General features: G+C 59.2%; 9 protein-coding genes across 9 annotated transcripts; 3 read left to right on the forward strand and 6 right to left on the reverse strand.

Annotated features, from left to right (window-relative positions):
* Window positions 1–347: 347 nt before the first annotated feature.
* B0H64DRAFT_438415 (uncharacterized protein) lies at window positions 348–6,897 on the reverse strand (the record flags this gene model as incomplete). Its single annotated transcript, XM_062806349.1, has 5 exons — window positions 348–1,243; window positions 1,426–1,570; window positions 1,617–5,261; window positions 6,268–6,732; window positions 6,805–6,897. The coding sequence occupies 5 exons, from the start codon at window positions 6,895–6,897 to the stop codon at window positions 348–350; spliced, it is 5,244 nt and encodes a 1,747-aa protein (XP_062664846.1).
* A 191-nt stretch (window positions 6,898–7,088) lies between these two features.
* On the forward strand, window positions 7,089–9,373 carry B0H64DRAFT_429217 (uncharacterized protein; the record flags this gene model as incomplete). The annotated part of the gene is made up of 3 exons (XM_062805888.1): window positions 7,089–7,410; window positions 7,498–9,262; window positions 9,353–9,373. The coding sequence occupies exons 1-3, from the start codon at window positions 7,379–7,381 to the stop codon at window positions 9,371–9,373; spliced, it is 1,818 nt and encodes a 605-aa protein (XP_062664847.1). The 5' UTR covers window positions 7,089–7,378.
* Window positions 9,374–9,869: 496 nt separating this feature from the next.
* B0H64DRAFT_471272 (uncharacterized protein) lies at window positions 9,870–11,294 on the forward strand (the record flags this gene model as incomplete). Its single annotated transcript, XM_062807875.1, has 3 exons — window positions 9,870–10,703; window positions 10,787–11,197; window positions 11,263–11,294. The coding sequence occupies exons 1-3, from the start codon at window positions 10,073–10,075 to the stop codon at window positions 11,292–11,294; spliced, it is 1,074 nt and encodes a 357-aa protein (XP_062664848.1). The 5' UTR covers window positions 9,870–10,072.
* Window positions 11,295–11,709: 415 nt separating this feature from the next.
* Window positions 11,710–13,312, reverse strand: B0H64DRAFT_370468 (uncharacterized protein; the record flags this gene model as incomplete). Its single annotated transcript, XM_062802087.1, has 2 exons — window positions 11,710–12,715; window positions 12,861–13,312. The coding sequence occupies 2 exons, from the start codon at window positions 13,310–13,312 to the stop codon at window positions 11,710–11,712; spliced, it is 1,458 nt and encodes a 485-aa protein (XP_062664849.1).
* A 1,458-nt stretch (window positions 13,313–14,770) lies between these two features.
* On the forward strand, window positions 14,771–16,236 carry B0H64DRAFT_370469 (tryptophan synthase beta subunit-like PLP-dependent enzyme; the record flags this gene model as incomplete). The annotated part of the gene is made up of 3 exons (XM_062802088.1): window positions 14,771–15,110; window positions 15,293–15,526; window positions 15,710–16,236. 3 exons carry the CDS (start codon window positions 14,771–14,773, stop codon window positions 16,234–16,236), a joined length of 1,101 nt encoding a protein of 366 aa, XP_062664850.1.
* A 114-nt stretch (window positions 16,237–16,350) lies between these two features.
* On the reverse strand, window positions 16,351–18,275 carry B0H64DRAFT_383256 (6-phosphogluconate dehydrogenase). The gene is made up of 5 exons (XM_062802936.1): window positions 17,881–18,275; window positions 17,767–17,798; window positions 17,412–17,690; window positions 16,660–17,327; window positions 16,351–16,597 (listed from the first exon to the last, which is right to left on the reverse strand). Exons 1-5 carry the CDS (start codon window positions 18,089–18,091, stop codon window positions 16,570–16,572), a joined length of 1,218 nt encoding a protein of 405 aa, XP_062664851.1. The 5' UTR covers window positions 18,092–18,275; the 3' UTR covers window positions 16,351–16,569.
* A 934-nt stretch (window positions 18,276–19,209) lies between these two features.
* B0H64DRAFT_313708 (ubiquitin-conjugating enzyme/RWD-like protein) lies at window positions 19,210–19,783 on the reverse strand (the record flags this gene model as incomplete). The annotated part of the gene is made up of 2 exons (XM_062800171.1): window positions 19,210–19,652; window positions 19,714–19,783. Coding segments are annotated over 2 exons (513 nt in total), but the record flags the coding sequence as incomplete, so codon positions are not given.
* A 631-nt stretch (window positions 19,784–20,414) lies between these two features.
* On the reverse strand, window positions 20,415–22,035 carry B0H64DRAFT_450121 (uncharacterized protein). The gene has a single exon (XM_062807118.1). It carries the CDS (start codon window positions 21,813–21,815, stop codon window positions 20,697–20,699), a length of 1,119 nt encoding a protein of 372 aa, XP_062664853.1. The 5' UTR covers window positions 21,816–22,035; the 3' UTR covers window positions 20,415–20,696.
* A 523-nt stretch (window positions 22,036–22,558) lies between these two features.
* B0H64DRAFT_35997 (uncharacterized protein) lies at window positions 22,559–27,117 on the reverse strand. The gene is made up of 2 exons (XM_062801692.1): window positions 23,679–27,117; window positions 22,559–23,625 (listed from the first exon to the last, which is right to left on the reverse strand). Exons 1-2 carry the CDS (start codon window positions 26,758–26,760, stop codon window positions 22,613–22,615), a joined length of 4,095 nt encoding a protein of 1,364 aa, XP_062664854.1. The 5' UTR covers window positions 26,761–27,117; the 3' UTR covers window positions 22,559–22,612.
* Between the last annotated feature and the right edge of the window lie 623 nt (window positions 27,118–27,740).

Here is a 27,740-nt window from a genome sequence, read left to right on the forward strand (position 1 = left end):
TAATTGGTGAGAGAAAATGCTACCCCTGATGCAATGTCTATCCGCCGCCGTCCCTGAAAGCAACCAAACCCGGCGCTATGCTCCCCAGCGAATGCGATGCCTCCCATAAGTCAATGTCTTATCCACGAAAAGCAGTGCGACCTTCCAGTGCGGTTTTATCCTCGAAAGCAGCGACCCTAGTAAGGCCCGCCCGCCATATCCCTCCACCAAACGACCCGCGCATCCCATCCCAACCAATACAAATCACCCCCCCTCCTGTAAACCAGAGTAGAATAGAATAGACTAAAACAGAAACCAAACAACATCATCCCTCCTCACCCCCAAAACCTTACCCCCCCTCCATACCCCTATCCCCCCCCCCCTTTATTCTCATCCCCATCCCCCCCCTCCCCATTCCGCCTAACCCCCCTCAACTTCCCCATCAAAAACGCCCACCTCTTCGCCAGCACCGCGCCCCCAGCACCCCCCACCGCGCCCCCCGCCCTCGCCCGCGCCTGCTTCAGCCGGTCCATCGCCAGCCGCAGCTGCACTTCCGACCGCATCTCGGGACACTCCCATGTCTCTGGGTGCATGAAGTGGCAGACGAAGCACGGCTGGCGCGGGAGCTGGACTTCGATTTTGGTTGTTGGTTGTGTTGTTGGTGGTGGTGCTGCTGCTGCTGGTGGTGGGGGGGAGGAGGGGGATGGGGATGCGGGTGATGGGGATGGGAGTGGGTGTGGGTGTGATGAGGGCGCGGTAGGGCGGAAGGTGGGTTGGGTGGTGCCGTTGGTTGTTGTTGCTGTTGTTGCTGTTGGCCAACAGGCCATGGTGGGGAGGGTTGTGGTGGTGGTAGTGGTGGTAGGGCGGTGGGAAGGAATCTTGGGTACGGGGATGGGGGTGGTGCTGTGGATTGGGATGGCGGCTAGGCGGTCGTTGGTGGTCAGGCCGAGCCCGCCGGCGCCGCGGGGGGGGTCTCGTTGACCGGGGTTTGCTCCGCGGGGGAGGCCGGCTGCTGCGGCTGCGGCTCCAGTTCGAGTGGCCGCAGTGGTAGCTTGGTGGCGGCCCGGCGGCTTTGCGTCTTTGCGCGACCGGCCGTGGCCGGACTTTTGGGCGCTTTGGGCTGCCTGGGCGACTTCGTTGGGGTCTTGGGCTGGCGGGGGCCGGAGGACTGCGGCTGTGGTGGATTTTTGGCCCTTGGCTGCTTTGGCGTCGACGGTGTCGAGGAGATGCCGGACCGCGGTTTCGCCGTCGTCTGGCTCGGACTCTGCTTCCCCTTGCGTGAGCTATTTGTTTTGGGTGCCGCTTGCTTGCCGGCTTTGGCTTTGGGTGTGACTGGAGTGCGACTGGCACTCCGCGCCGCGGCCTTGGACGGAGACTTTGCTTTCGTACCTTGATTTCCTTTGCCCTGTCCCTTGCGCAAGTTAGTCCCGTTCGGCGTAGACTCACCCGTCCGCCCGGTTTCCTCGTCGCTAGACTCGGGCTCGCTCTTCTCGCTGCCGACGAAATCGCCGTCGACGTCGGCCTCGCTGTCTGCGGGAGCGGCCTCCTGGTTTTCGTCGAACTCGAACCGGGGCCCGGTGTAATTGGCGGCCTACACTGGTTAGCGAAAGAACATCGAACATGCGTATGTGACCTACTCCACGGCGACGACCTCCGCGGCCGAGCGTCTCCATGGTGCGCTCTGCCTCCCGCCGAGCCGCCTCCGCGCGTTGCTGCAGGATCTGGTCCCAGACGCTCAGGTTGATAGTCTGCTCGGTCTCCTCCAGATCCTCCGTGAGCGCACCCTCGTCGTTGGCCCAGATACGAGCAAAAGAAAACGCAGATTCCGCCGACTTATCCTCGTCCGTCTTGGTCTCCTCTACCATGGACCGATCCAACAGCTTGTCGACTGCGGTCGAGTCGTAAGTAATCGCATCCTTCTTTTTACCTTCGCCGAACAGAGCGGCGGCGCCGTGCTTGAGCACAGACTCGACGTCGTTGGGCGCTTCCTCCTCGTTATCCATCGTCTCGATCAGCAGATGATCCAAGGCCAGCTTTTTGCGACCGATTTGGAGGATCTTCTCCTCGGCCGAGTCCACCGTCATAAGTTGAAAGCACAGCACCTTCTTGCGCTGGCCAATACGATGAGCACGCGACAAAGCCTGGATATCCTGGTGAGGGTTCCAGTCGGGGTCGAGAATGATGACGGTGTCCGCGGTGGCCAAATTGATCCCCACGCCGCCGGCTCTCGTGGACAGCAGCATAATGAAGATGTCAGAGTCGGGAGCATTGAATGCGTCGATCTTCCTCTGCTTCTCCATGCTCGACTGGCTGCCGTCGAGACGCTCGTGCTTCAGCCCCAAGCCGGCTAGGAAGTCCTCCAGGACTGTGAGCTGATCCAAGAACTGGCTGAACATCAACACGCGGTGGCCGCGCTCCTTAAGCTTGGGCAGCATAATCTCCAGCAGCATGAGCTTCGATGAAGCCTCCACCAGGTTGCGCCGCGTGAGCTCCGCCGACGTAGTCCGGTCCTCAATGGCTTGGCTGTAAATGAAAGGGTGACACAGGCACTTGCGTAGCTGCATCAGGATATTGCTCAGGCTGCCCCTCTCATGGGCCTTCAATTTGCCCTGCACGAAGACGGAGCGGATGAGCTCGGGGTTCCGCTCCAGGATGGATTTGCACAGTCTCTCCTGCAGGACGCTCATGCTGACGGGCAGAATGATCTGGGCCATGGGCGGCAGGAATGTAAGAACCTCGGCTTTCGTCCGGCGAAGAAAGTAGGGGCGGATCAACCGGTGCAACTCGGGCAAGTTCTCCGACGTAATCTGAGCAAACTGCTCATCAAGGCGCTCCGCCCTGACGGTCGGGTTGATGAACTGGAGGAGGTTGAACAGCTCGCGCTTGTTGTTCTGCAAGGGCGTTCCGGTAAGCAGCAGCTTGAACTGGATGCGCAAGGCGCTGAGGGCCCGGTAAAGCGTATTCTCGTCGTTTTTGAGGGCCTGCGCCTCGTCGACGACTAAGCCGGCCCACTTGGTGTTGGCAAACCGGAGGCGCGTCTCATTGTCTTTGGCCGAGTCGTACGACATGATGACCACGTGTGCCTTCATATTCTTGGTCCCGTTGGGGAAGAGCTCGTACTGTAGGGCTAGGGATTGCGAGACCCTTCCGCCGTAGTATGCCACAACGCGGAGATCGGGAGCCCACTTCTTGATCTCGCGGCGCCAGTTGGGACATGTCGCATTGGGCACGACGATCAGAAACGGCCAGACCTTTGGGTTGTCCTGGATGAAGCTCGAAAGCAGGGCGACGACCTGGACGGTCTTGCCGAGACCCATCTCATCGGCGAGAATGACGCTACGCTCCTCACGGAAGTTGTAGAGCATCCAGTTGAGGCCGTCGAGTTGGTATTGCATTAGCTTCCCCCGCTGTAATCCCTTTGGCTGCTGCTTGACTTCGATATCGGTGCGGAAGTCGCGCTGGCGGAAATCCTCGATCCGGTCCCTCATATTGACCCAGGGCTCAGACTGGAAGTGCTTGCCGTTGAGAAACTCGCGATATGCTTCGCAGAAGGCGTCGTAGATGGGACCCGCATCAGGAGCCGGAGGGGTGTCCCAGACGGCGTCGTCGTAGCCCAGGCCCTCAAACTTGACGTAGATCTTGATGACATGGTAGATGCGGCTCAAATCATCTTCGAACTTGTCCTTGACGGACTTGGCCCTGTACTTCCTGTCGTCTTCGCGCGACCTCGGGGCGTAGTGAACGTCGAGGATAATGTCGGGCGTGACCCAAACGTCGTGGATCGCCTCCTTTTCTGTCCACCGGAGAAGCGAGTCGGTATTCTGGCGCTCGCCATCGATGGCCTCGTCAGAGGCCTCTCCGAAAGTGCGCTTGATGAAAGCCTGTCGCATCGCTGCCTTGACGACCCCGTGGCACCAGGCACCCGGCATCCACACACAATGGTTATAGGACTTGTTTTCCCACTTGAGGAGATACTCGAGGTTGTCTTCGCCAAAGTCGGTGATCGACTGGCCCTTTTGGTAGGTCTTGGAGTCCAGCGGGCGCCAGGCCACGACTCTGTCCACCTTTTCCTCCTCGGTATCCTGGCAGCCCTTGCAGGTCCAGGTGATCTGGTATTCTTCGCGACGATGCTTGCGTAAGTTGAGCGGGTCATCAATGGCCGGGTCGCGCGACCCGTTGGGGTGGGGGAGGTGCTCGTAGTGCCAGGCACAATGGCAGCGGCCGCAGCGGAACAGAACGTTGTTTGGGTTATTGACCAGCTTTGGGTCGACGGGGGTAATGGGGTCCACGCCGCCGTTCTCGTTACGCAGGGTCTCCTCCTGCTTCGGCGTCTTCCTCTCTGAGAAAGGCACGCATGACTGGCCTTTTGTGTGGCAGCCCTGGCAGACGTCGTGGCTGGGAGCGCGGGCATCCTTCTTCTGGTGGATGCAAATGCAGAACTTGCATTGCATCACAAAGGAATCGGCTGCGACCTTGGTGACGCGGTGGTCCCGAACGCTACGGATCCCGATGCAAGCCTTGTGGTACGAGTTTGAACAACCCTGGCAGTTTATCATGGGCCCCTTGTTATGGTCGTCGCCGTAACCGCAAGAGTCACAGACGGGCCGATGAGCTTCCTTAAACTCATAGGACGCCGCCTTGAAAACCTCTCGCACGCCGGCGACCTTGGGTACCACCGGAGTCCTCTCCTCCTCAATGTAGTAGATGTCGTCATCGTCGTCGACATAGGTATCTGTCATGACTCGAGTAGACTTGTTGGGGCGCGATGAACGACGTCGAGACTCGAACTCGATATCGGAGTCGTCGCCCATCGACCGGTTGCGGGTCAACAGTGACTTCGTTTGTGCAGTGCCCCTCTTAAGCCGCTTCCTCCTCTTCCCTTTGACAATATCAGACTGAACGAAGGCGAAAGTCGGGTCATTGGCATCTCCGTCTGAGGCCTGGAGCTCATCTCTATCGTCGTATTGGGAGCCGAGATTGAGAGCGACGCTGGCTCTGGGCCGCAGATGCCGCCCCCGCCTTGTCTCTGTTCCGCGTTCGCCTTCGCTAGAGACGAGGTGGGAACTGGCGCGTGTGCTCCCGCGTGTGCTCGCGCGTGTGCTGCGTCGGCGGTTGCTGGCCTCCAGAAAATCATCTATCGGTCCTACCCTCTGACGAGGACCGCGTCCGATTTCCACGTCATCCTCGGCCGAGTCTAATTCGTCGTAGCTAGCGTAATCTTCATCGGCGGCCCGTCTCCTCTTTCGGGTGCCAAACTGCTCCGCATAATCGAATTCGCCGTCCTACCGAGTAAGTCAGCACCCAGAGCAAGATACAATATCGCGATCCGAACGAGGTATGATAATCAATCCAAGGCTGAGAGAAGAATGACAGTGGGCTGCTAGGCCGGCAGGTTAAAACGCCGACCGCAAGAAGCCGGCGACTGCTTAAATGAACTAGGCCGTCTTGTGAGGCTCTTACCATGGTGGCGATCGGTTGCGGGGGGCTCTTAGCGGTAGAACGGGCGATGACCACTCGGTCGCCGCCTTTGGCGCGACAAAAGAATCGAGAATGGGGAAGTGAGGGCAATAAATACTGTCGTTGAAACAACGAAAGTAATGGACAATGGCCCCAGCCAGCAGCAGTAGAGACTGATCGCGTGTGTCCCCACGATCAGTTCTAGTGTTGTAGGTTGAAGACGGATGGATGGTTGGTGGTGGAGAGTGAATAAAATTGGGAAAAGAAACCGAGAAGTGTTGTGGGAAGGGGGATAATATTTGTAAAGTGGCGGGTTGAAAACTCGTTAAACGAGAAGGGAGAGAAAGGAGACGGAAGAACGGAGTGGTGAAACTGAGGGTTTGGGGCCGGGAAGGCAAGTGACGAGGCACACGGGCTGTTCGTTGTCGTCTGGCTGAAGAAACCGTTGCCGGTAATTTCTCGAGATCGCACTCCCATCAACTCATCGGAGTTTTGAGTCGTGTGAATGCCGAGAAACGGTCCCAGGTTCCATGCCGCAAAAACCCCTGACATGGGAAGTAGGGGCTCCTCGGAACCCGCCGAGTGTGGCTCGGGGAGCAGCATGAAAAGGACTACTCCCGCCGGCCGTCGACTTCTGTACCCCGAGAGTCTTTCCCATGCCTCACAGCCCAAGGTTACCAGCGCCAGTACTCCAAACAGCTCGAGTGCCCCTTGCACCTCCCCTCCCCTCCCCCGGACCCCCTCTCCCCCACCAAGGGCTAACATCCAAAGCCGCATGGCCAAGGGGCAAAACACAGCAGGCAACCAAATTCATATGTCGACATAACTCACCCTATGCCGTGTCCTCCTCGTTCTCAGGTAGTCGTGTTCTTCGGCCCGGTAGTCTTCCACCTTGAGTTTCAGGTACCTCGCCCGTTGCACCGGCGGTATCCACGGTAACCGCACTTCAATGTTGACATGCCGTGGCCCTTTCTGAGACTCGTCGGCGGAAGTATCAATAGTCCCATCATTTTGTCCCTCGTCTGTGGCCGGCGGAGGTTCCTTTTCGTCTGTCGAGGGCGATCTAAAGCCATCGAGGGCTGCGAGGGACACTTTGGCTATTTCGTCCAGAGTCAAGGGATCGGGCGCATCGTCGTCGTCGCTGAGGTAGGATTGAAAGGTAAATGGCGGCGGCTCTTCGGTACCCCCATTAACAAACAATTCCTCGTCGTCGCTCAGGAAGCCGTTGGTAGTCGTAGTCTCCATCTCTGCAATCGCGCGAATCCGGTCACGCTCGGAGGAGACGGCGGGGACAGCCTAGGTTGCTTTTAAAGGAGAAAATAATAGGTTAGATATCTCATAGTCCAAAGGTTCGAGTCGTATACATACCGAGCGCTGCCGAGCAAAAAAGTGCGCATGTGCAAGGGTGGTCGGCGCATCGGTGCAGCAAATGTCGTCGAAGTCGCCGAGACGCGATGGCATTGTTAAAGAGCACGCGTTTGGGAGTTACATTATACGCACTGTGCTGGTGAACAAGGGAGTGAAGTGAGTGGTGACAGGGTGGGTTGGCCCCCGATTGGATGCCGGGATCTGTTAAGTGGGGGGATCGCGAAGTTTGTCTGGGCCCGTTTGCTGCTGGCTTGGCTCCCGAAACTTTTTTGGTGACAGGGGTCAAAATATGTACAGAGTGAGTGAGCGAAGCCTCTTCTTCTCGGGCTCTCTTTCAGGTCAAACAAACAAGGTCAACAAACCAACAAAAATACTCGTTCTGGAACTTTGCATGCTGGCAGCCGTCTTCAATTCTTGTGTTATTATTTTTAATTCTATCGTGATTACTCAATATACGATATCCAAGCAGGGTCAACAATACAACAAGACTCACATACACAAGACGGTATTTTAGATCTGCCATTCACCTCTCGGAAATTTACAGACGCCTGTTCTGGTCGAACGGGCGGACGACATGAGCCTGTCCCTGGTCTACCGAGCGGCAAGGTCTTCGCTGTTGGCCAATTCAACATCACGAGTCTCACTCAGTCCTCTCTCAACAACAAGACATGCATCTCTCTCCGCCATCAACAGGGGTCTGGTACGGTCTGAACAGACGAGGCCACAGGGTGCCCGACCCAATAGGTTCAATGATCTCGCAGAAGGAGGGAAGCGGCTGAACTACGCCGAGAGGCGAAAGGCCAGGGAGCAGCTGGCCAAGGAGCGACCGACTTTCAAGATCCGCAAGGGCAAGAAGGACATCACCGAGCACCCGGAAAAGGCCAGGCCGAAATCACGCCAGGCCCGCTTCTATGACCCAAACTCATCGTTTGGCAAGAAGAGCCTAGTTTACAAGATGCAAGCGGTAAATCTAGGCGAGGACCTAAACGCCCGACGGCAGAAAGCCAGCGGGTCCGCAGACTCACCGTTTGAACGCACCGGGCCGCGGCCAGACTTGCCCCTGCCTCGCCGGACTGTCAAAAATACGACACGGGGCCGGGATAGCAAACGCGATAGAGATACGGGTGATGTTGCCGACTTTGTGGCCGAACTCTCGCGGCCCGCTGGTTCCAGCACGGATGCCCCCCGCAGAGATGCCGCTCCTCGTCAACACCGAGACTCCCCTCCCCGGGCTAGAGATAGCTTTAGAGGTAGGGACGCATTTCCTCGGGATAGAGGCGGTTTCGGGGACAGGGACGGTCCTCCCCGGGCTAGAGACAGCTTCCGAGGCAGAGATGCATTCCCTCGGGATAGAGGCTCCTTTGGGGACAGAGCAGCCCCTCGCAGAGACAGGGACGCCCCTCGTGGGGACAGAGACACCCCCCGCGGAGATGGCTTCAGAGACAGAGACACCCGCAGTGGAGACAGGGACACATCATTCAGGACCAGGGACTCTCCTCGCGGAGACAGAGATACGGATGGCGGGTTCGGAGACGTGCCCCGCCCGGAGCGAGACACCAGCTTCACACCCAGACGGGACCGCGAACCGCTCACCGTCACCTACACAACGGCGGCCTCCCAATTCCTCTACGGCAAGTCGGTCGTCGAGGCCGCCCTGCGCTCCTCCCGGCGCCAGTTCTACCACCTCTACATCTACGGCGGCGCCAACCGGCAAAAGCCCACCAACGACGCCCTGATCCAAGCGCTCGCCAAGCGCAAAAACATCCCCATCACCATCCTCGGCGAAGACGGCATGCGGCTCCTCGACAAGATGGCCAGCTCGCGCCCGCACAACGGCTTCGTCCTCGAAGCCTCGCCCCTCCCGCAACCCCCGCTCACCGCCCTGGCCCCGCTCCCAGACGACTACACCACCAACCCGCGCTGCGCCGTCACCCTGGCCCACCAATCCGCCGAAGAAGCCGCCATCAACGGCGCCCCCGCCACCGTCCCCACCCCGTCCCCCTCGCACAAACCCCTCATCCTCGTCCTCGACCAGATCCTCGACCCGGGCAACCTCGGCGCCATCCTGCGCACGGCCAGCTTCCTCGGCGCCACCGCCGTCGGCATCACGCGCAAGGGCTCCGCGACCCTGACCCCCGTCGCCCTGAAGGCCTCCTCGGGCGCGGCCGAATCCCTCACCTTATTCTCGGTCGGCGCCCTGCCCGAGTTCCTCAACGAGTCGCGCGCCAACGGCTGGGCGGTCTACGCGGCTGTTGCCGACGGGCCCTCGGGCGCGAAACAGCGCCGCCATGTGGATGTGCGCGATGTGAGCGAGACGGATCCGCTGAAGCGGGAGCCTTGTGTGCTGTTGGTGGGGAACGAGGGGGAGGGGTTGGCGAGGTTGGTGGTGAAGAAGGCGGATTATGAGGTGAACATTCCGAATCTGGCGGTGCCGGGGAGTGGGGTGGATAGCTTGAATGTGAGTGTGGCGGTGGGGTTGTTGTGTTCGGCGTTCTTGAGTGGGGTGAATAGGGAGAAGGGGGCGTTTGGGGTGTTGACGGGGGGGGAGGTGAAGGAGACTTTGTGGTAGAGGGGTGGGATGGGTTGGGGAGGTGGTGGTGTATGATGCTGGTGCTGTATGATGCTGGTGCTGTATGATATGGGTGGCGTGTATGATACGATACCCCTCATGGAAGTCTGTACGAGATGGGATAGAAGTCGGCATTGGGGGCGGGCGTTTGAGTGCCAGCTTGTACTACATACATACCACTTAGATACCTAGACGGCGATCACGAGGAGTAAATATATCCTCTCAGACTCCACTGCTAGACTGGTTTGAACAAGACTCGACTTTGGGAGGCGCACGTGAGAACACGCAGAACCGGGCAATATATGGATGTCCACACCCAACTCCGTGAAATGGAACCCTCCTTATCGAGATCCTGTTATGCAGGGACCTCTCAGGGGGGACGGCACGAGCATTGTCAACCAACCACTCAAGCAGGGGGTGGGCGGCCCGCCGTGCTTGGCGATAACTTTTATCCAACCATCGTCGTCTGTGCAACCGGATGTCAACAATCCCACACCAGCTCAACTCGGACATTTTGAACTCGACAACTGGCACCCGACAACAACAATCACATAACTAAAGTCCGACTGATCAACATTATCCGATAACCGACGACGCCTCAACACCAAAAAGCCCCAATTGCGCCGATCCTACCTCCGACCGACGACGAATTGCGCCCAAATCGGGCAGACACTCGACAAACCGAAAATCGAGAACAAGATGCGCCCACTACCGGTCTCGTTATGGCTTCTCCTGGCGGCGCAGATCGAGGCCCGCGAGCAGGCGCAAGTTGACCCACAGCAACCCGCACCCACGGCTGTCCGCAAAATGCCCGCCGACCAAGGCGCCAAGTTCCACCACGAATACTGCGCCTTCGGAGACCACCAGGCCTTCGCCCCAGCATCACACAAACCACACGCCGCAATAGCAGCCCGTGGCGCCCAGGATGAAGACGATGCTCGCAGGATATGGGCCAATGCCTCGGCAGAACTACTTCCCCGTCCACCGTTCGCCCTGCTCTCCGACTCGGAGTCTCGAGACGAGAACACACCAGCAGCAGGGGGGCTCTTCCGTCGGGCGGCATTAGCCCTCGCCTTCCTTGAGAAGCGTCAATGGCAATGCCCAGATGGGACAAACAGCTGCTCCTCGATCGGGTTCCCCAACAGCTGCTGTGGGGAGGGCGAAAAATGCATGGAGGTGCCCGACACGGGACTCGGGCCGGTGGGCTGCTGCCCGGCCGGCGCGACATGCGGCGGCGGGATAGCCGAGTGCGCAGACGGCAGCACCCCCTGCGCGAGCGATATTGGCGGCGGCTGCTGTATCCCGGGCTTTGTATGCCGGGGCGTAGGCTGTAAGTCACCCTCAAAACTCCCAACTTCTCTTTTGACACTACCTATATTGCAAGTATGTACTAACCAACACCCCAACCAACAGGCATCCGCTCCTCCTCGAACCCACCACCACCGCCCGCTCCCACCACCCTCACAACAACCCAAACCAGCATCATCCCCGGCCCAGACCCCTCCACCACCGTCGTCACAGTAGTAATCACCATCACCCCATCCACCTCGGCGCCCGCCGTAACCTCCACCGTAACCCAAACCTCCACCGCCAGACCCCCATCCTCGTCCCAAACCACCACTACCACCACCAACAACGGCGCCGGCGCTCCCTTCCGCCCAACCTCCTCCCCAGGCCCCACCAACACCAACACCTACTGCCCAACCGGCTTCTACGCCTGCCTGGCGCGCGCCGGAGGCGGCTGCTGCCAGACGGGCCGCGACTGCGCGACCGCCTCGTGCCCGCCGCCCGCGGGCGGGCTGACCACCGTCGTGAATGATCACGGTATTACTGTCGTTGTGCCTGCGGCGGGAGCGCCGCCCGAGGCTACTGGTACTGGTGCTCCTGAGTGTGCGAGTGGGTGGTTTCTTTGTGGGCGTGAGGCCGGGCCGGTGGCCGGGTGTTGTCCGCGGGGGTATGAGTGTGGCACGGCGAGTTGCGTGGCGGAGGTTACGGGGGGTGAGGCGAGGGTGGCGAAGGGGTTGCCGGGGAATGGGGGTGGTAAGATGGAAGCAAGGTTGGGGTGGGTTGTGGGTTTGGGGATGGGGGTGGTTGTGATGTTGGGGGGGTTGGTTTGATTGGGTATGGGGTTGGTTGAGTAAGGGGTTGGTCTGAGGAAGGGGTTGGTTTGATTGAGCAAGGGGTTGGTTTGATTGAGCAAGGGGTTGGTTTGATTGAGCAAGGGGTTGGAGGATGCGGCATTGCATTTACATGGCGTTCGGGTTGTTGCATACTGGGAGCTTGATTCATCGCCTAGACATACACAGAGACGTCTTTAGAAGCCGAAAAGGACTAATCTACACGTTCGCCTCGACACCGCGCTCCTCGCAGAACTTGCGCACCTCCTTGCGCAGCATCTCCCTCTGCCGGCCCACCAGATCCATGATCTCGTCCACCTCGGGCCCCAAGTTCCCGCCCACCGCCTCATGCAGGTTCACCATCTCATCCATCACCGCCGACAGCTGGTTCGGCAGCCACGTCACGATCGGACTCCCACCCGTAGCGGTGGGATGGCTCGTCCGCTTGAGGATATACTCCCTCGCAAAGCACCAATGCCGCCACCTAAACTCGCGCACCTGATCCAGCACCATAATCCACAACGCCCTGCTCTCCCTCGTCATCTCATCCCCGGCGGCCTCCCTTCCCTCCACATCCAACAACCACCCCTTCAACCCGACCTCCTCCCCCACCGTCTTCACCCACTCCAAGAACCCGCGATGGTCCCCCGGCCGGTAGCTCCTGAAATCCCGCAGGATCTCCGTCAGCGGCGTCTGCGGCATCGGCACGGCCAACAAGTTATCCACCAGCGGCACCATCGAGTCGTTCGCCCCGCTCTCCCCGCGGAACGACACGGGTTTCCCGCCCAGCTCCTCCACGCCCTCGTACACCACCCCCTCGGGAAACATGGACTGCGCCGTGATGCCGAAAATAAACGTCCGGAACGACGTGTACTGCGTCGGGCGCGAGCGCGCCCACATGGTCTCCATGGTGGCGTTGACCTTGCGCATGGCGGTCAGGACCTGGGTGAGGCCGGCGTTGGCGGCGCTGCGCGAGCGGTGCGGGGTGGGGTTGCTGGCGGCGGTGATGCAGGCGGCTGCGCCGCCGACGAGCGGGCCCGAGTGCTTCACCATGTCGATGTGCACGAGTACGAAGCCTGCTTCGGAGGAGGTGGGGTCCAGGCCGTGCTCGAAGGCGCGGATGAGGCGGATGTTGGAGGAGGCCAGCCCCTGGGTGGGGTCGACTAGGCGGTAGTTGAAGAGTGCGTAGGAGCCGGCGTATTCCATGAAGGGTTTGAAGCCGCAGCTAGGAAGGGGGGTGTTGGTTAGGGTTGAGTTGTTTGGGTAGGGATAGGGGTTAAAAGGGGGGTAAGGGGGATGGGGGTCGGAAAGGGGGGGGGGGGGGGGTGAAAGGAGGATAGGGGGTATGAAGAAAGAGAGAGAAAACATACAGGGCAGCACACTTGGCGATGGGCCGGGCGATGTTGGCCGGCAGCACGTCACGCCCCAGGCCGTACTCCTCGCCCCTGACGAAGCGCTCGTGGCAGGGCTCGAGCAGGTATGCGGACGCGAGGAAGGAGTAGTCCCGGTACAGGGCGTTCATGAGCGGCAGGTTGGCCTTGTACTTGTCGACGGCGTCGGTGAGGTCGGGCAGCTCCTTGGTGACTGTCTCCCCCAGCTTGCTCTCGGCCAGCAGGCCCGGCTCCCCTGACAAGGTCTTGACGGGCATGCGCTGCAGGATGGACTCGAGCACGTCGAACTCGGCCGGCAGCGTCACGATGGGGTCCATCCGGGGCAGGAAGCCGCGGGTGGTCGACACCATGAAGGCCGGGAGGGACGTGTCGTCCGGACGGGTGTCGTCCAGGACGGTGTAGGCGGGCGTGGCGTGTCCGAGGGAGCCCATGGTGACGAATAATATTTTCAAAAAATCAACAATGGGTGAAAAAAGGAGCTACGTTGAGCTGTGTTGGTCTCGGTGTTGGTCTGTTGGGTTCTGAGCAGACCTGAACTCGGGCGGTCGAGTTGTGCGCCTATATAGACCGTGGCCGGAATCGATTCCGGCCTCTGGGCGTGCCATTTTTGAGGCCCCGGCCAGTCGATTGCCAACCAGTTTTTCGTGTCGGTGCGACGCATTTCTCTTTGTCATGACATGGGCGAGAGAGGCCACATGATCGGGTGCGAGCCCTCATCCGAAGGTCGTGTCCCGGCATGGCAGGGAGTTGGTGATAGTTGGGTGTCAACATGAATCTGTCTTTTATTAGTGGGTAGGACATTTGTCGACATCGACGATAAACACTAACATAACAGCAATGTATCAGATAAGTATTTCGATTATCTATCGAGCATGTAAGTGAAAAAACATAAAGTGAGAGCCTGGTCAACATAGGCCATCTCATACAAGACCTTGTCGTCGACAGCCCATCCCTTCAAAAAATGACACTTTTCCGCCTTCACTTCATCCCGGCCCTCGCCCGCCTCGCTGGCATGGCACCATGGTCATGGCGGAGTGGCTGACTCGAGTATGTAATGGGAATCAGGGAGCCCCGCTCTTCTCCGGCCTTAACCGGCCTCAACCGGCCTCAGCCGGCCCACTATGGAGTCCAAGCGGAGCCAAAACGGCCGGACCAATTCCGGCCATTACGTCGGGGGTCCGGAGCGCAAAACGGTCGCCGTTCCGTGACGGCGTTATCTTTTGCTTGCTCCTCGACCCCTCTCGAGGCCTTCAGAACCCAACCCAATCGGGTAAACGCACTTACACGACCTGAAGTCCGAGCTCTTAACCACTCCCCCCTCCCTCCGAACTTCCCTCCTAATCCCGGCTCAAACCCGACTGTTGGACCTTTGTGAGTCCTCGCTTCCCTCTCTTTTTAGGTTGATTTTTGTTGAATATATTTCTCACGTATCTATCGTATACGCAAACCCGTCAACTTGGCGCTGTCACTCACGCCCTTAACTTGTCACCTTGTGACTCTTCGGTGTGAAAAGGGGAATCCATTGCCACCTTCCGTTATCGGCCAGTCTCCTCCTCTGGGCGTCAGAAAGTAGACTATTGAGATAATTGAGATACCCACAAAGGAGTGGGTATAAATGTGGATGTTGGCCGTTTCCCCTTGGTTTTGTACTTGATGACCCCCCAGTTGCATTCTCACCCATCTCTGTGCAACCTGACACCTTGACACCTGACACGTGCTGAACCACCCCCCCCCTGCTTCACCGTTACCGGCCCCTACCCCACACGGCACTTCCAACCCCCGAGCCAACCCGTCCGATCCCGCTCCGGTCCGTTCCCGCCCGAGCCTCCGAACCCGGCCCCCTCCGTAACCACCGTCTCCGTAACCGCCGCCGACAACACCCACCCACCATGGCCGACCTGTCCACGACCCTCCCGCTCACCCGCGCCTCGGTACAGGCCGCCCATGAGCTGATCAAGCCGTACATCCACCAGACGCCGGTGCTGACCAACTCGACCATCGACCGGTTTGCCTCGACACCCCGGACCGAGGCCGAGCTGGCCGGCACCGAGTGGGCCGGCCGCACCCCCGCCAAGCCGGTCCTGCGCTTGTGGTTCAAGTGTGAGAACCTACAGAAGATTGGCGCTTTCAAGGCCAGAGGTGCCTTCCATGCTATTGAGCGGCTGAAGCTGGAGCCGGGGTGGATCGAGGGTGGTGGTCTGGAGAAGGGCGTGGCGACGCACAGTTCTGGTGGGTTCTCACTTACTTCCGCTCACTTACACCGTCCATCACATTGCCAGTGCTGTGTTGAATACCCGGTCTGGGTTTACACCACTATCTCCCAACACCAGAACAGAGAGCACCATCCCCACTCCCGCCTACCCATCCTCACCCCCCCTTTCCCTCAAGACCCCAATCTAACCCCCCCCCAGGCAACCACGCGCAAGCCGTCTCCCTCGCGGCCTCGATCTCCAAGATCCCAGCCCACATCGTGATGCCGTCGACGGCGGCGCCCCCCAAGATCGCGGCAACCCGCTCCTACGGCGCCAACATCACCTTCTCGGGCCCCAACGCGCCCGACCGCGAGGCGACCGTGGCCGAGGTGATCGCCAAGACGGGCGCGCGCATGGTGCCGCCGTATAACCACCCGGATATCATCCTAGGCCGTGAGTCACTCCCCCGTTTTCCACTCCCCCCTTTCCACTCTCCCCCTTTCACTCCCCCTTTTCCACTCCCCTTTTTCCATCCCCCTCCCCCCCCCCCTTTCTTTTTTGTTTTAACCCTCCCACATCCCCACCCCCCCATCCCGCACCCCATCCAACAAACTAACCCCCCCTCCCAAAAAACAGAAGGAACCGCCGCCCTCGAACTCCAATCCCAACTCCCCCCCGCCACCACCCTAACCGCCATCATAACCCCCTGCTCCGGCGGCGGCCTCCTCTCCGGCACGGCGCTCGCCTGCGAAGGCACCGGCATCCACGTCTTCGGCGCCGAGCCCTCTCTCGAGGGAGCCGACGACCTGCGCCGCTCACTCCTCAGCGGCACGCGCATCGACAGCGTGACGACGACGACCATCGCCGACGGCCTGCGCACGCCGGTGGGTCCCATCCCGTGGAGCGTGATCCATGGGAAGGGGCTGGTGCGTGCGGGGTATAGCGTCAGTGAGGATGAGATTCGGCGGGCGATGAGGATGGTGTATGAGCGGATGAAGGTGGTGGTGGAGCCGAGTGCGGTGGTGGGGTTGGCGGTGGCGTTGTTTAATGAGGATTTTAGGGGGTTGGTGGAGAGGGAGGGCGGGGAGAAGGGGTGGGATTTGGGGGTGGTGTTCTCGGGGGGGAATGTGAGTTTGGAGAAGTTGGGGGAGTTGATTGCGTGAGACGGGGGTAGAGAAGAAGGTACAGAAGACGGAGGGTGGGGATGAAGAGAGAGTACGGGAAGAAGATAGAAGATGAGAGACAAAAGAAAGATGGAACACCAAAAGACGCAGCAGGTTGCAAGAGATCGCTCAGCCAAATCAAATACCGCCATCAGCTAGAGTATATGTACAAGTGACAGCTGAACCCCCGTTAACCCGAAATTGCAGCGCGAAGCAAGCCTTTTTGATGCCCCGCCCCAAGGTATCCCATCCTCGGCAAGCGACAGCCCAACCGTCCCATAAGCCAGAGTATCAAATTGTTCGAGAGAAAAACACCATCCCAACGCCGACCGCTTACTTCTGGTTCTCGGGACGCAGAGAGCTACAGAGGGGTTAGCACAAGGTTGATTCAAGTAAGTTGGGAATTAAGTAGAGAAAACGTACCGAACCGACTTGCCCGCGCGCCAGATCTCCAGGTTGCGGATCTCCTCCATCTCGGTCTCGTACCGCTGGCGGTAGTCGGGTTGCGAGTTGTACTCGAGCGAGCGCTTGGTCTCCTCACCGGTCTTGACAGAGTCGTAGAGCTGGTTGAAGACGGGCTTGAGGGCGTCCTTGAAGCGCGGGGTCCAGTCGATGGCGCCGCGGCGGGCCGTGGTCGAGCAGGCCTCGAACATCCAGTCCATGCCGTTGGCGCCGATCAGGGGGTACAGCGACTGGGTCGCCTCCTCGACGGTCTCGTTGAAAGCCTCGCTGGGGCTGTGGCCGTTCTCGCGGAGCACTTCGTACTGGGCGAGGAACATGCCGTGGATGCCGCCCATCAGGCAGCCGCGCTCGCCGTACAGGTCAGAGTAGACCTCCTTCTCGAACGTCGTCTCGTACAGGTAGCCCGAGCCGATGGCGACGCCCATGGCGATGGCCTTCTCCTTGGCCTTGCCGGTCACGTCCTGGAAGACGGCGAACGACGAGTTGATGCCGCGGCCCTCGCGGAAGAGCGAGCGCACGGTGCGGCCGGAGCCCTTGGGCGCGCAGAGGATGACGTCAACGTCGGTGGGGACCTCGACCTTGGTGAGGTCCTTGAACACGGGCGAGAAGCCGTGGGAGAAGTAGAGGGTCTGACATTAGTTGTTAGCACCGTCCATCTCTCCTTCACCCCCTCCTTGGACAGGGATTGTCCCCATTGTATGTCATGCACGTACCTTGCCCTTGGTGATCTGGGGCTTGATGGCGGGCCACGTCTCGCTCTGGGCGGCGTCGCTGAGCAGGTTCATGACGATGGTACCGCGGGTGATGGCCTCGTCGACCTCGAAGAGGTTCTTGCCGGGGACCCAGCCGTCCTCGATGGCATCCTGCCACGACTTGCCGTTCTTGCGCACACCGATGATGACGTTGAGGCCGTTGTCACGGAGGTTGAGGCCCTGGCCGTGGCCCTGCGAGCCGTAGCCGATGAGGGCGAGGGTGTCGTTCTTGAAGTACTCCTGCAGGATGATTATTAACAAAGTGTCCTCTCGAGGTTATCTCACAACCCAAACATGAACATGAGGGGTGACTCACCAGGAGCTTCTCTTGGGGCCAGTCGGCACGCTCTGGAAGAGGGGTCATCAGATCAGCAACCAATTCTCTCATTGTCACAACCCAAATGCAAACCAAAGCTAGAGCTCTACTCACCATAAACATCCTCCTTGGAGCCGGCAAAGTCCATGGTCTTCACACCACGCACCTGCTGTTGTTGGGCAGGAACGGCAGCGGCAACACGAGCAGCGACGGCCGAGGCACGCACAGCACCGGCGGCAGCGATGAAAGTGCGCTGCTGCACGGCGGGGGTGGCCAATTGGCGCGCCAACGGGCGCAGAGCCTTGGAGAAGCTGCGGGAGGCCATTGTGATGGGAATTGGAGGAGTGGGGATGGGGGTTTGGGAGGGAATGGGGAGGGTTTGGGAAGGTGATGTGGGCTCTTCGGGGGTCAAAATAGCTTTATGAGGTGCTTCGCCGTCTCCGTTCCGCTGCTGGTATCGGAGCTTTCGAGTCAGATTTTTTTGATTTCTGGCCTGGTTGCCAGGCGAGCCAGTCCAGCTTTCGCCGGCTTCGGGGCTTCTCGCTGCTGGCCTGTGGGTCTTTATGGTGGAGCCATGCTCACTCTACCTGGTCTCTCATTGGGCGCGTCGATCCGGGGCAGGAGGATACAAACAACAGCACTCCAAACCTCTGCGGGGCAGCCGCCTCTTGGCACACTGCTGGAGCTTCAGAGGAGGCGGCTCCGGAGCGCACAGAGTGGACCGGACCGACGATTCCACCCAGCCAGGGAGCCAGACCACCGGCACGGAGTTACCCATCCAGTTGCCGATGAGATGGCCGAGCTGACTCACTCAAAGGCCACATGCAATGCCACGTTCCCCTGCACAGGTAGGAGGGACTGTGGAAGTGTGGAAGAAGATAACTTTGAGAACATCCAGCTAGAGTTAGGTTGTTGGCTCCGGGTTTGGCTTCCTTCTATCTCCGGCGCGACCAAGGTGAACGTTCATGGGCCGAGGTAAACATGAGTAAGAGATGATGAAGCAGAACGGTTGGGTTGGCATGGTCCCGGCGTCGTAGGCAGAAGGAGAAGGTGACGCTGCTCTGATGGCACGAACGGCTCAGACTGACTGACACCCAAACCCTCATTAATCAATTCGTTTCGTACCCCATAATCGTCGACGCCGGAAGACGCTCTATCTAACCGCCGCCATGCTGCCATGCTGCCGCCCTCCAGCCTCCCCCGCAGGCACAGGTATCATTCACTCTCCAACTCCCCAACAGCCGGTTATCGGGGCTTCCTCCTGCCTCATGCTAGCCTAGGCGTCGATGGCGGTTTGCGCCCGGTCGGAAGGGCGGCGTGCTTGTGTGCGATGCCAGCCTCCTCCGGCGCGTCCCTGCGGCTCTCGATGCGCCGGCCCACTACCACCGCCCAAACCGGTGATCCCTCCCCGCCACGTTAATAAACATACCATCTGGCCCGTGACTAGAGCAGCACCCGCTGGTATGTCTCCCCACGCACGCTCCCGCCCGCCATGGCCTGCTTCACATTCCGCTTGAACCCGTCCCGGTTGTTCCTCAGGTCCTCGGCCGCCTCCTTGTTGAGCGGGTCGCTGGCGTTGGGCTCCAGGAAGAGGAACTGCAGCCCCACGATCACGGCGTTCAGGTTCAGCACCGGCTTCCAGTCCTCGCGCAGGATGTTCAGGCACACCTTGCCCTCGAGGTCGATGTTCGGGTGGTAGATCTTCTCGCGGCAGAGCACCTTTGGCGGCTCGTGCGGGAACGATGGCGTGATGTTGAACGTGAAGCTGAACCGGCCGCCTTTGTACATGCCCTCGTCCGGCTCGATGTAGAGTATGAAGGAGAGGATGTCGTCTGGGTCGGGGAAGTCTGTCGACATCGTGCTGCCGAGGGAGAGCTCGGAGAGATCTGAGAGGGAGCCGTGGTTAGCCGTGTGCTTGACTGATAGAGACCACAAGACGACACTCACCCTTTTGCACCCGTAATTGCGCCGCTGTCACCTTCTTTTTCTTCGCTGCTGTCGATCCGCCCCCCTCGGCGGCATTCTCAGCCTTTTGCTGCTCCTTCTTCTGTTCGGGGCGTCAGCGACCTCTATCCCGCTATGGTGTGATCTGGCCCGATGATAGCCTACCATGGACCATATCTTCAACATCTTGTCGGTTGTTCGACCTCGGTCGTTTGAACTGTTCGTTTCGTCTCCGTCCGCAGGTGTTGACGAGTATTATGTCGCAAAATAACCACGTCAGGTCAAAGTCGCGGAGGTGGCACTTGGGCTGCCTCGCAAAGCAAGGTGGGATGTGGGGTAAATCGGCGGTGGAGGTAGGTGGTCCTAGGGCACTGCGGGCTCGGACTGGTATTTATTGAAGTATAGGATGAGGTGGCGGGGATTGGATTTTGTTGCCCGAGGAGATGAACTTTATGGGAGAAAAGGTAAATTAGGTAGGTGTTCACCCGGGCGTGAAATCTTCGATTTGAGATGGAGACTCCAGAACCCAACTGAAGTCCTTGGCAGTGGCCGACGATGACAGCAGCAGTCCAGGCAGGCGAGCCCCACATTGTCCCGCGCCTCCGGTGGTCATCGATCCATAAACTTCAGGCTTTCAGGCTAAGGGCGCCGTCCCAACCTGGAATGTGCGAGTTCAATCACGCAACCTGGTGCAGCCAACCACATATGAAGGGTAAAACTTACACCTCGATAAATAGGTAAGTTCTAAACGGCAATGCTGTCAAGGTGTGACAGGTAGGTAGTCTCTACGGATATATACACTTCTAACAGCCCCATGGTTTCCCCCACCGTTCCATCTATCACTCGTGAGTCTAGCAGCGTTGAGTTGACACACCGATCCCGCGCATGCAATGAGCTTCGGACAACTCAGGAGGTACACACATAACCCCAAACAGCCAACCTAAAAATCGGCATCCCCATCTTCACCTCACCCACAACCCCTCCCCCTACGCCGCCTCGGCCTTTCTCAAAGAATTATAATGCTCCCCCAACCCATACCCATGCCGATAATACGCCAACCACAACGTCTTCGCCTCTCCCTCCCCCTTCGCAGCACCCTCCCCCTCCCCCTTTCCGTCCCCAACACCAACACCAACAACATCCGGCTTGACCACCTCGACCCTCCCCTCCCCCTGCACAACGCGAATCTCCACCCCATACGCATTCGCCAGCGCGCTCAGTTCCAACTCCCCCCCCCACTCCGCCGTATCCCTAACCTTCCCAACATACCCCTCCACCCCCTCCTCCAAGAACCCCGCATACGCCTCCCCATGCCCGGCAATCCAATCCGCCGCCGCCCCCCTCACCACCCTATACTCCGGCACGGGCACCACCCCCCCAACCTTCGGCACCACCCCCACCACCACCTTCGGCTCCAACCCCAACCCCCCCACCACCTCCCCCCCCTTCCCTTCCCCTTTCACCAACTCAACCCCATTAACCCTCAACTGATCCGCCACCGCCGAGAACAGACAGTGCCCATCCGGCGCGATCTCGTGCTCGCGCAGCGCGTGGGCCTCAAACGCACGCTGCATGGCGCGCCGCTCTAGCTCGCGCCGGTCGGGCATCGCGGCGGCCTCGGCGGCGGCCTGGGCCGCGGCGGCTTCTTGCTCGGCGGCGCGGCGGGCGAGACGCTCTTTTTGGCGGTTGCGTTTTGGTTGTTGTTGGGGGGGTTGTTGTTGGTTCTGGGGTTGGGATTGGGGTTTTGAGGGGGGTTGTTGGGAGAGGGTTGTGGTGGCGAGGGTGTGGGCGAGGTCGTCGGTGGTTGTTGTTGTTGTTGTGGTGGTGGTGATGGGGGGTGGTTGTGATGGCTCGTTGTCTTCGTTGTTGTCTTCATCGTCGTCGTCGTCGGCTTCGCCCGAGAGTTTGCGCAGTTCCTCCCCCTGCCGCTCCTTGAGCTGGCGCTCGAGCTCGGCGCACTCGTCGTTGACAAACTTGCGCGTCTTCTTGGTCGCGTTCTTCTTTTTGCTGGTGACGCGCGATTGGAGATCGCGTTGCTCCTTTCTGTGCCGCGCCTGCATCTGCTCGAGGGACTCCTCCATGGCGGCGGCTTCTGGTGAGGACATTGTGCTAGTTGTGGTGGTATGTTGGGTGCAGGTTGTTCGAGACAAGCTTTCGAGTGAAAGATATGGTGGGGCATGGCGGGGTTGGGGGTTGCTGTGATAAGGGTTAGGGACACCCTCCTGCCACCACTTACACAGTCGGAAGCTGGAGGATGAAGATGGTCAACGCATTGTAACCGAAGCAACCGTCAGCAGATATCCCGTTTCTCTCTATCTCCCGCACACGCAGAGTCCAAGTAACTAGATGTGCAGCAAGTCAATATCCTGAGAGCCACTCCTTGAAGCAAGAAAGCAAAAAGGAGGACCACAGAACCGAATGTGTTTGTTCTCTATCAACATACACAACATAACCAGTAAATCCAACCGGTTGATGAATGCCGTCGCCAACTCTGTCGCTCACGTCGCCTACGGCTCTCTAGCTAGGCACTGAAAGGAAACCAGAACGTAATAAATATACAATAGGAGTGAGTCTCAGCAGCTCCACTGACAAGATGGTATCACAATCAAAACGGGCTGGCATAAAACAGACCCTACCCCCAGCGGTGCTATGCTTGCTTTCGACCAGCCATGAAGTCCAAATACCCGACCGTAGAAAGGAAGTCTTGTGTGAGAAGTCCCGCCCTGTCACGATGGGGCAACGATACATGCCGGTCATAAAAACAAAGACCCTCAGCAGACCTTTTTCGGATTAACATAGTAAAAAATTAGAAATAGAGGGAAAGCGTCAGTCATGACGGGACCGCAGCGTGTGCTACAATATATAGAGGGGAAACAAAAAAAACTAAGAAGAGAAGGCGCTCCTAAAACCCCCTGAACGGATCGTCCCGCATGTACCACTCGTCTAGGTCGTCGGTGGCCCGGGTGGTGCGGCTTTGATAGCTGTCGCGCTGGCGGCTGCTTCGGCTAGCCCGGCGACGGAGCTCCTTGCTCCGCCGCCGCGTCACCTGCCGGAAGTCGTCCTGCTCGTAGGGCGTCTCGTTGAACGCGAGGGGACTAATGAAGGCCTCCATGCGGACCGTGCCGATGGCGTCAAAAAAGTTATTCATGACGGGCCCGCTCGGCCGGCTCGAGGCCTCCGACGTACGCACTGACGGCGTCGCCCACGTCATGCCGCTCGACCCCGTGACGGCGCTGGCTCCAGCATTGCTGTAGAGATCCGACGACCCGGCGGTCATGACGCTATTGCCCGCCGTGCTGTTCGACGCCGTGTGAGAACCGCCGCTTCCGGCGGGGCCGGAGAAGCCGCGGAACGAAAGGGGAGGCGGGATGTGGCTGCCAGTGTTGCTGCGCTTGCGCCCGTGAACCGCGCCAACCGCGCCTTGGTTTGCCCGTTCAGAGAACCGAGCGATGGCCGGGGGTTCGGCAGCGTCCTTCGACTCCTCCCGGGTATGCGCGGGTATTTTGTAAATCTCCGGCACCGGAGGGGGCCGGAAGCTGGGGATATTGGGCGGAGCACTATCCAAGTGCGACTCCGACGTCACCGGATCCGACTTGATCACCCCTGTCTTGGCCTTGGTGAGGCGGATCGAATCGCGAATCGCTCGCCGTTTGGGCTTCGGTAACTCGTACTGCTCGACTACCGGCTTCGGCTTCGGTGGTTGGTGCGGTACTACCAGAGTGTCCGGTATGGCCTGGTTAGAGTGTGCCAAAAAGGATAGTGATGTTAGCCAGATGTAATGGCGTTCGGCGTTTGCGGCTGTGAATTTGAGCGCCCGCTGTGGTGTCAAGATGAGAATCGACCTGTTGAAAATCTGGGCGGTACCCTTCGGAGGCGGGTTATCATCCTTCACATCTAACACGGATTGGATCACAACTATCCAGAGGTCAGCGGCGGAACTCGATACGCACGGACGATTCTTCACTTACGCTTGCGGCCAGACTTGCCCAACAAGGCGCTTCCCGAAGCCGGCTGCTTGCTGCTCCAGAGAATCGAACGCTCGTAGGGCGCAAGCCAGACCCATCTCTTATGGCGGTCGTTGCTGTTGTCATCGCCGCCCTTGGTATCCGCGACCCCAAAAGACTTGCGCCTTCGCACATATTTAAACATCCATTCACCCACCATGGTCTGAGCAATCGTGTCCACCACAGTGGGTGGCTGAGTCGAGGCAGCCTGCGACGGCGCAGCTGTGTCCGCCGTGTTCGCCGTTGTTGTCGACGGTTGGGACCTGTGACTCCGGTATTTCGGCGTCATATACCCATCCCTCGTGCGCGGCGCTGTGACATCGTTGCTCGGCAACGGGGGAAGCCTGGGGCTTTCGGGCGCTTCAGCAGAGGGGCCGAAGGGCGGTGGAGAGCGGCTGCCACGCCGCCGGTACCTCTGGTTTCGGGGCAGAACCGCTGCCGAGCGCACCTTGCGGATGCTACTAGCGCGGTAGTGGCTCCGGTTCGAGCCCCGCCTCGACCATACATCCGAGCTCCTACTCGGGCTGGTGCGTCCATCGCTCGGAGCACTGGTGCTGACGGGCGGCTGTCTAGAGCTAGCGCGTGTCGGGATTGGGAACGGAGGTTCCTTCGGGTCCGTAAAGCTTGGGCTCCTAGCCCTCTGGTGCGAAGCAATGCCGTTTTGAATCATAACGGCCCGGCGCATAACGCTAGGCTTAGTCCCAAAGACCGAAGGCCGCCCGCCGCGTCTCGAACCCCTCCTGCCGAAAGCCGTATCCCGCATTTCATGCGTCGGGTAGGCCACTGAGTCGTAGGCTTCGCCGTCTTCAGACCCGGGAGAAAAGAAACGACTGCTAGCCTTCGGTGAGAACGCGTTCTCGGACGATGTGACGGTTCCGAACGAGTTTCGCTTGCCCCCACGGTTCGACCCGTTCTTGGGTTTCGGCGCAGAGAGCGCAGTCCGGTATTCCGAATCGCTGAAATCAGCATCCAGGAATTCGTCAACCTCGTCAGAGCTGTTCCCATCGAAGCCGGCGAACAGGCTGCTAATCCGCGGCGGCCGTCGCATGGGGGCGTTTTGACTTGAAAGGGGCCCGTCATCGTTGTTCCCTGGGTAAAGATCGCGGGTCTCTTCTTCCAAGATAGACGAGGCAATCGGAGGCGACGAGGGCATATCGGTCAGGCTTCGTTTGGACGTCAGTCGTCGCGGATTCCGCGGTGGCAAGTTTCCGGGAACTGGTGTGAAATGCCGAGTGCCCTCGATGGCAACCTCTACTACACCAAGCGCAGGCGAAGAGGGCCGAGACGTGATAGCAGACGGGTGGAGGTGTGGCGGGAGCCTGTTCAATCGCTGGTCAACCCGAATCTCTTCTGTCTGCATCGCCGACGACGTTGTAGATACGGTGGTCGCCAGAGATACTTGGCATCCAAAATCCTTAGTGAGTTGTGGAAGGCGCGATTCGCGAGGTGAACTCGGGCGACTGGTTGGGGGAATGATGCTGATGCTAGGAATAAGCATTGGCAGTTCGACGAGCGAGGGATCAAGCACGGGTGCCGCATCTTCGGTCTGGGTGGAAGCAGAAGCCATAGTCGGCGTCTTGAGTCTCGGAGTTGGGGGTGTCTCCTGCAATGGCGTTTTGGGCGTCCTCGGTGGGCTCAATGGCTCCTCGGCTGTTTGAGACGAACCGTTGACCATCAAGTTGTGCATTCCAACCGTCTTGATAGCAAGCGGCTGAGCGACACTCACCCTCTTCCTCCGCTGATTCGCCTCGATCTCGTGGTCAGCGCGAGGGCTGTCGAGACCACAGAGTCTCTCGTATCTTTGCAAGAACGTGTTCGTGGACGGTTCTGGGGTCGACGGCTTTGAGGGAATAATCTTGGGGGATGGGGGCGGTGAGTACTGTATCCCGGTGTCGACGTAGCTGACTTGAGGAGCAGGCGGCACCGATTCGTCGTCCTCCTTGATGATACCGTCCTCGAGCCGCTCCAGCGCAGCAGGGTTGAAGGCTAGCTTGCCGCGAGCCACACTGCCGGGCCTCCTTAAGCTGTCATTGCTCCGGTGTCGTTGGTGGGTTCTAAAAGCAAGGCTGTCTCGGCTGAAATTTCGCATGTGGCCCTTCGATAGGACACTATCCCGGCCGCCGTAGTCACTCTCGTCGTCGTAACCGCCATCGAATCCCAGTTCGTCAGCCAGCGAGTTCCCGTTTGCCTTGAGGATGCTGTTGGCGACCGAGAACCGGATGCTGTTCGTGATGCTCATGCTCCTAACGCTGGCAGCATCATCCTTCACGCTCTCCTCCCCGTCGCTCTCAGCAGCGTTAGCCACCCCATCCTGGCCCTCTGCCTGTGCGGCCTGGAAAGCGGCGACCTCCTCCAAGACGACCTTTAGCCGTGTCTCGGCAACGTGGATCCTCCGCTCCTGCTTGCGCTTCTCCTCCTCCCAATCGTCCTTCTCTTTTGCCCATTGCTCGTGTACTCGCTGTGAGTCTTCTTCTTGGCTCCGCAATTTCTTTTGGGTCGTCTCGAGCCGCTTCCGCGTCTCGGAGGCTGACTCAATCGCCTCGTCGCGCTCCTTCGCCAGTTCACTAAGCGCAGAGGACGTCCCTCCCTCCAGCAAGGACAGTTGCCGCTTCAACGACCTGCTTTCTTTCCCCGTCGTTGATAGCGAAGTCTGCAGAGTCTCGGATTCCTCTCGTACTGTGTGCAGAGACGTCTCAAGGCTCTCAATTATCTTTAGCTTTTCCTCCTGATCTCGCCTGAGTGAGAGGATCTCGGAAACCAAACTGGCATGGAGGGTTGGCGTGAAACGACGTGGGTCCAAAATGCTGATGTTCTCATCGATGGTGACGTCCCTAGAAGACCTCTTGGAACCCCTCTCACTCTTGTCCCCCGGAAGTGGCGGAGGGGAGCGACTTTTGCCCTTCTTTCCAGTAGGCGTAATGGACCTCCCTGACTTTCGTGAGCCGCGCGAAACCGTCCGCGAGAGAGGTCGGCGAGGTGTGTCAATGGGCGTCGGCAGCGGCATCGCCGGCCCGGTCGATTCGTCTTCGGTTTCCCACACGGCCATTGCGAATAAATGTGGCGTGTTAACTTCGTGAACTGACAGAGGTTGCCGTCTCTTGCTTAACCTAACGGAGGGCTCAGATCATTTCCACTGCCGGAGACTGCTACTCCAATTCGTTTCCAGATGAGCGGCGAGTGCGTGTGTTAGTGATATGCCGAGGGCGAGAGGCTGAGCTCAACTGCGATGATCCTTGTTTACCAGCACAGCTTGTCGGACCTTGTTTCAAGGTGAAGCAATATGCAACGGGACGACCCAAGCCCGGAAGCTCAGCCGAACTGTCAATGCTCGAAACAGCCCCCGTAGCACGAAATGCATGCACAACCCAAGGGTGCCCAAACGGTCTGTGACACTGGCCCGAATTGCACTAGTTCACAAGTCGCACGTCGTCGGTGTCGGCGCTGATTTCATGCAATATCCCCATCGGTTTTGATGCCAATCCTAGTCGCAATTGGCCAATCAGCGATGCTGTCACCCGAATATCGTTGAAGCTATAACATGCGTCTTATGAAATAGGGGAACCCGGCCTAAGCCAAGACGGGGGAGATAATATGCGACCTTGGGGTGGAGGGAAAATCGGGGTTCAACGAAGTCGAGAACCAACTCACAAGATGCGGAAACTAGGTATCGCGTCGTCGGTAAGGAAACGGTGGGTTTTTGTAACCACTTGTTTGTTTGCCGTCTAGGATATCGCGTCGGCGGGCTTGGAGTTCCCGGCCTGCCACGAGGTGGAACCGGAAGATGGGACGAACAGCGGTTCGTGGCGATCTCGCCGGGTGGGCTCACAAAGCGCGAAAGCTCGGAGTTACTACAGGATGTCTCAGTCAGTACAATGTTGGTTGGATAGAAACTGAGAAAGATTAAGGCAAGCTTCGCGCTGGTCACTGACATACCTTTGGCTCCGAATCTAGGTAGATAGATAGGTAGATGTAATGGAAGTACCCGAAGGAGGAATGTTCCGGCTGGCGTTTCCTAGAGAGGGACTC

Source organism: Chaetomium fimeti, assembly GCF_033439085.1.
Source record: "Chaetomium fimeti strain CBS 168.71 chromosome Unknown B0H64scaffold_1, whole genome shotgun sequence".
Lineage (NCBI taxonomy): Eukaryota > Fungi > Ascomycota > Sordariomycetes > Sordariales > Chaetomiaceae > Chaetomium > Chaetomium fimeti.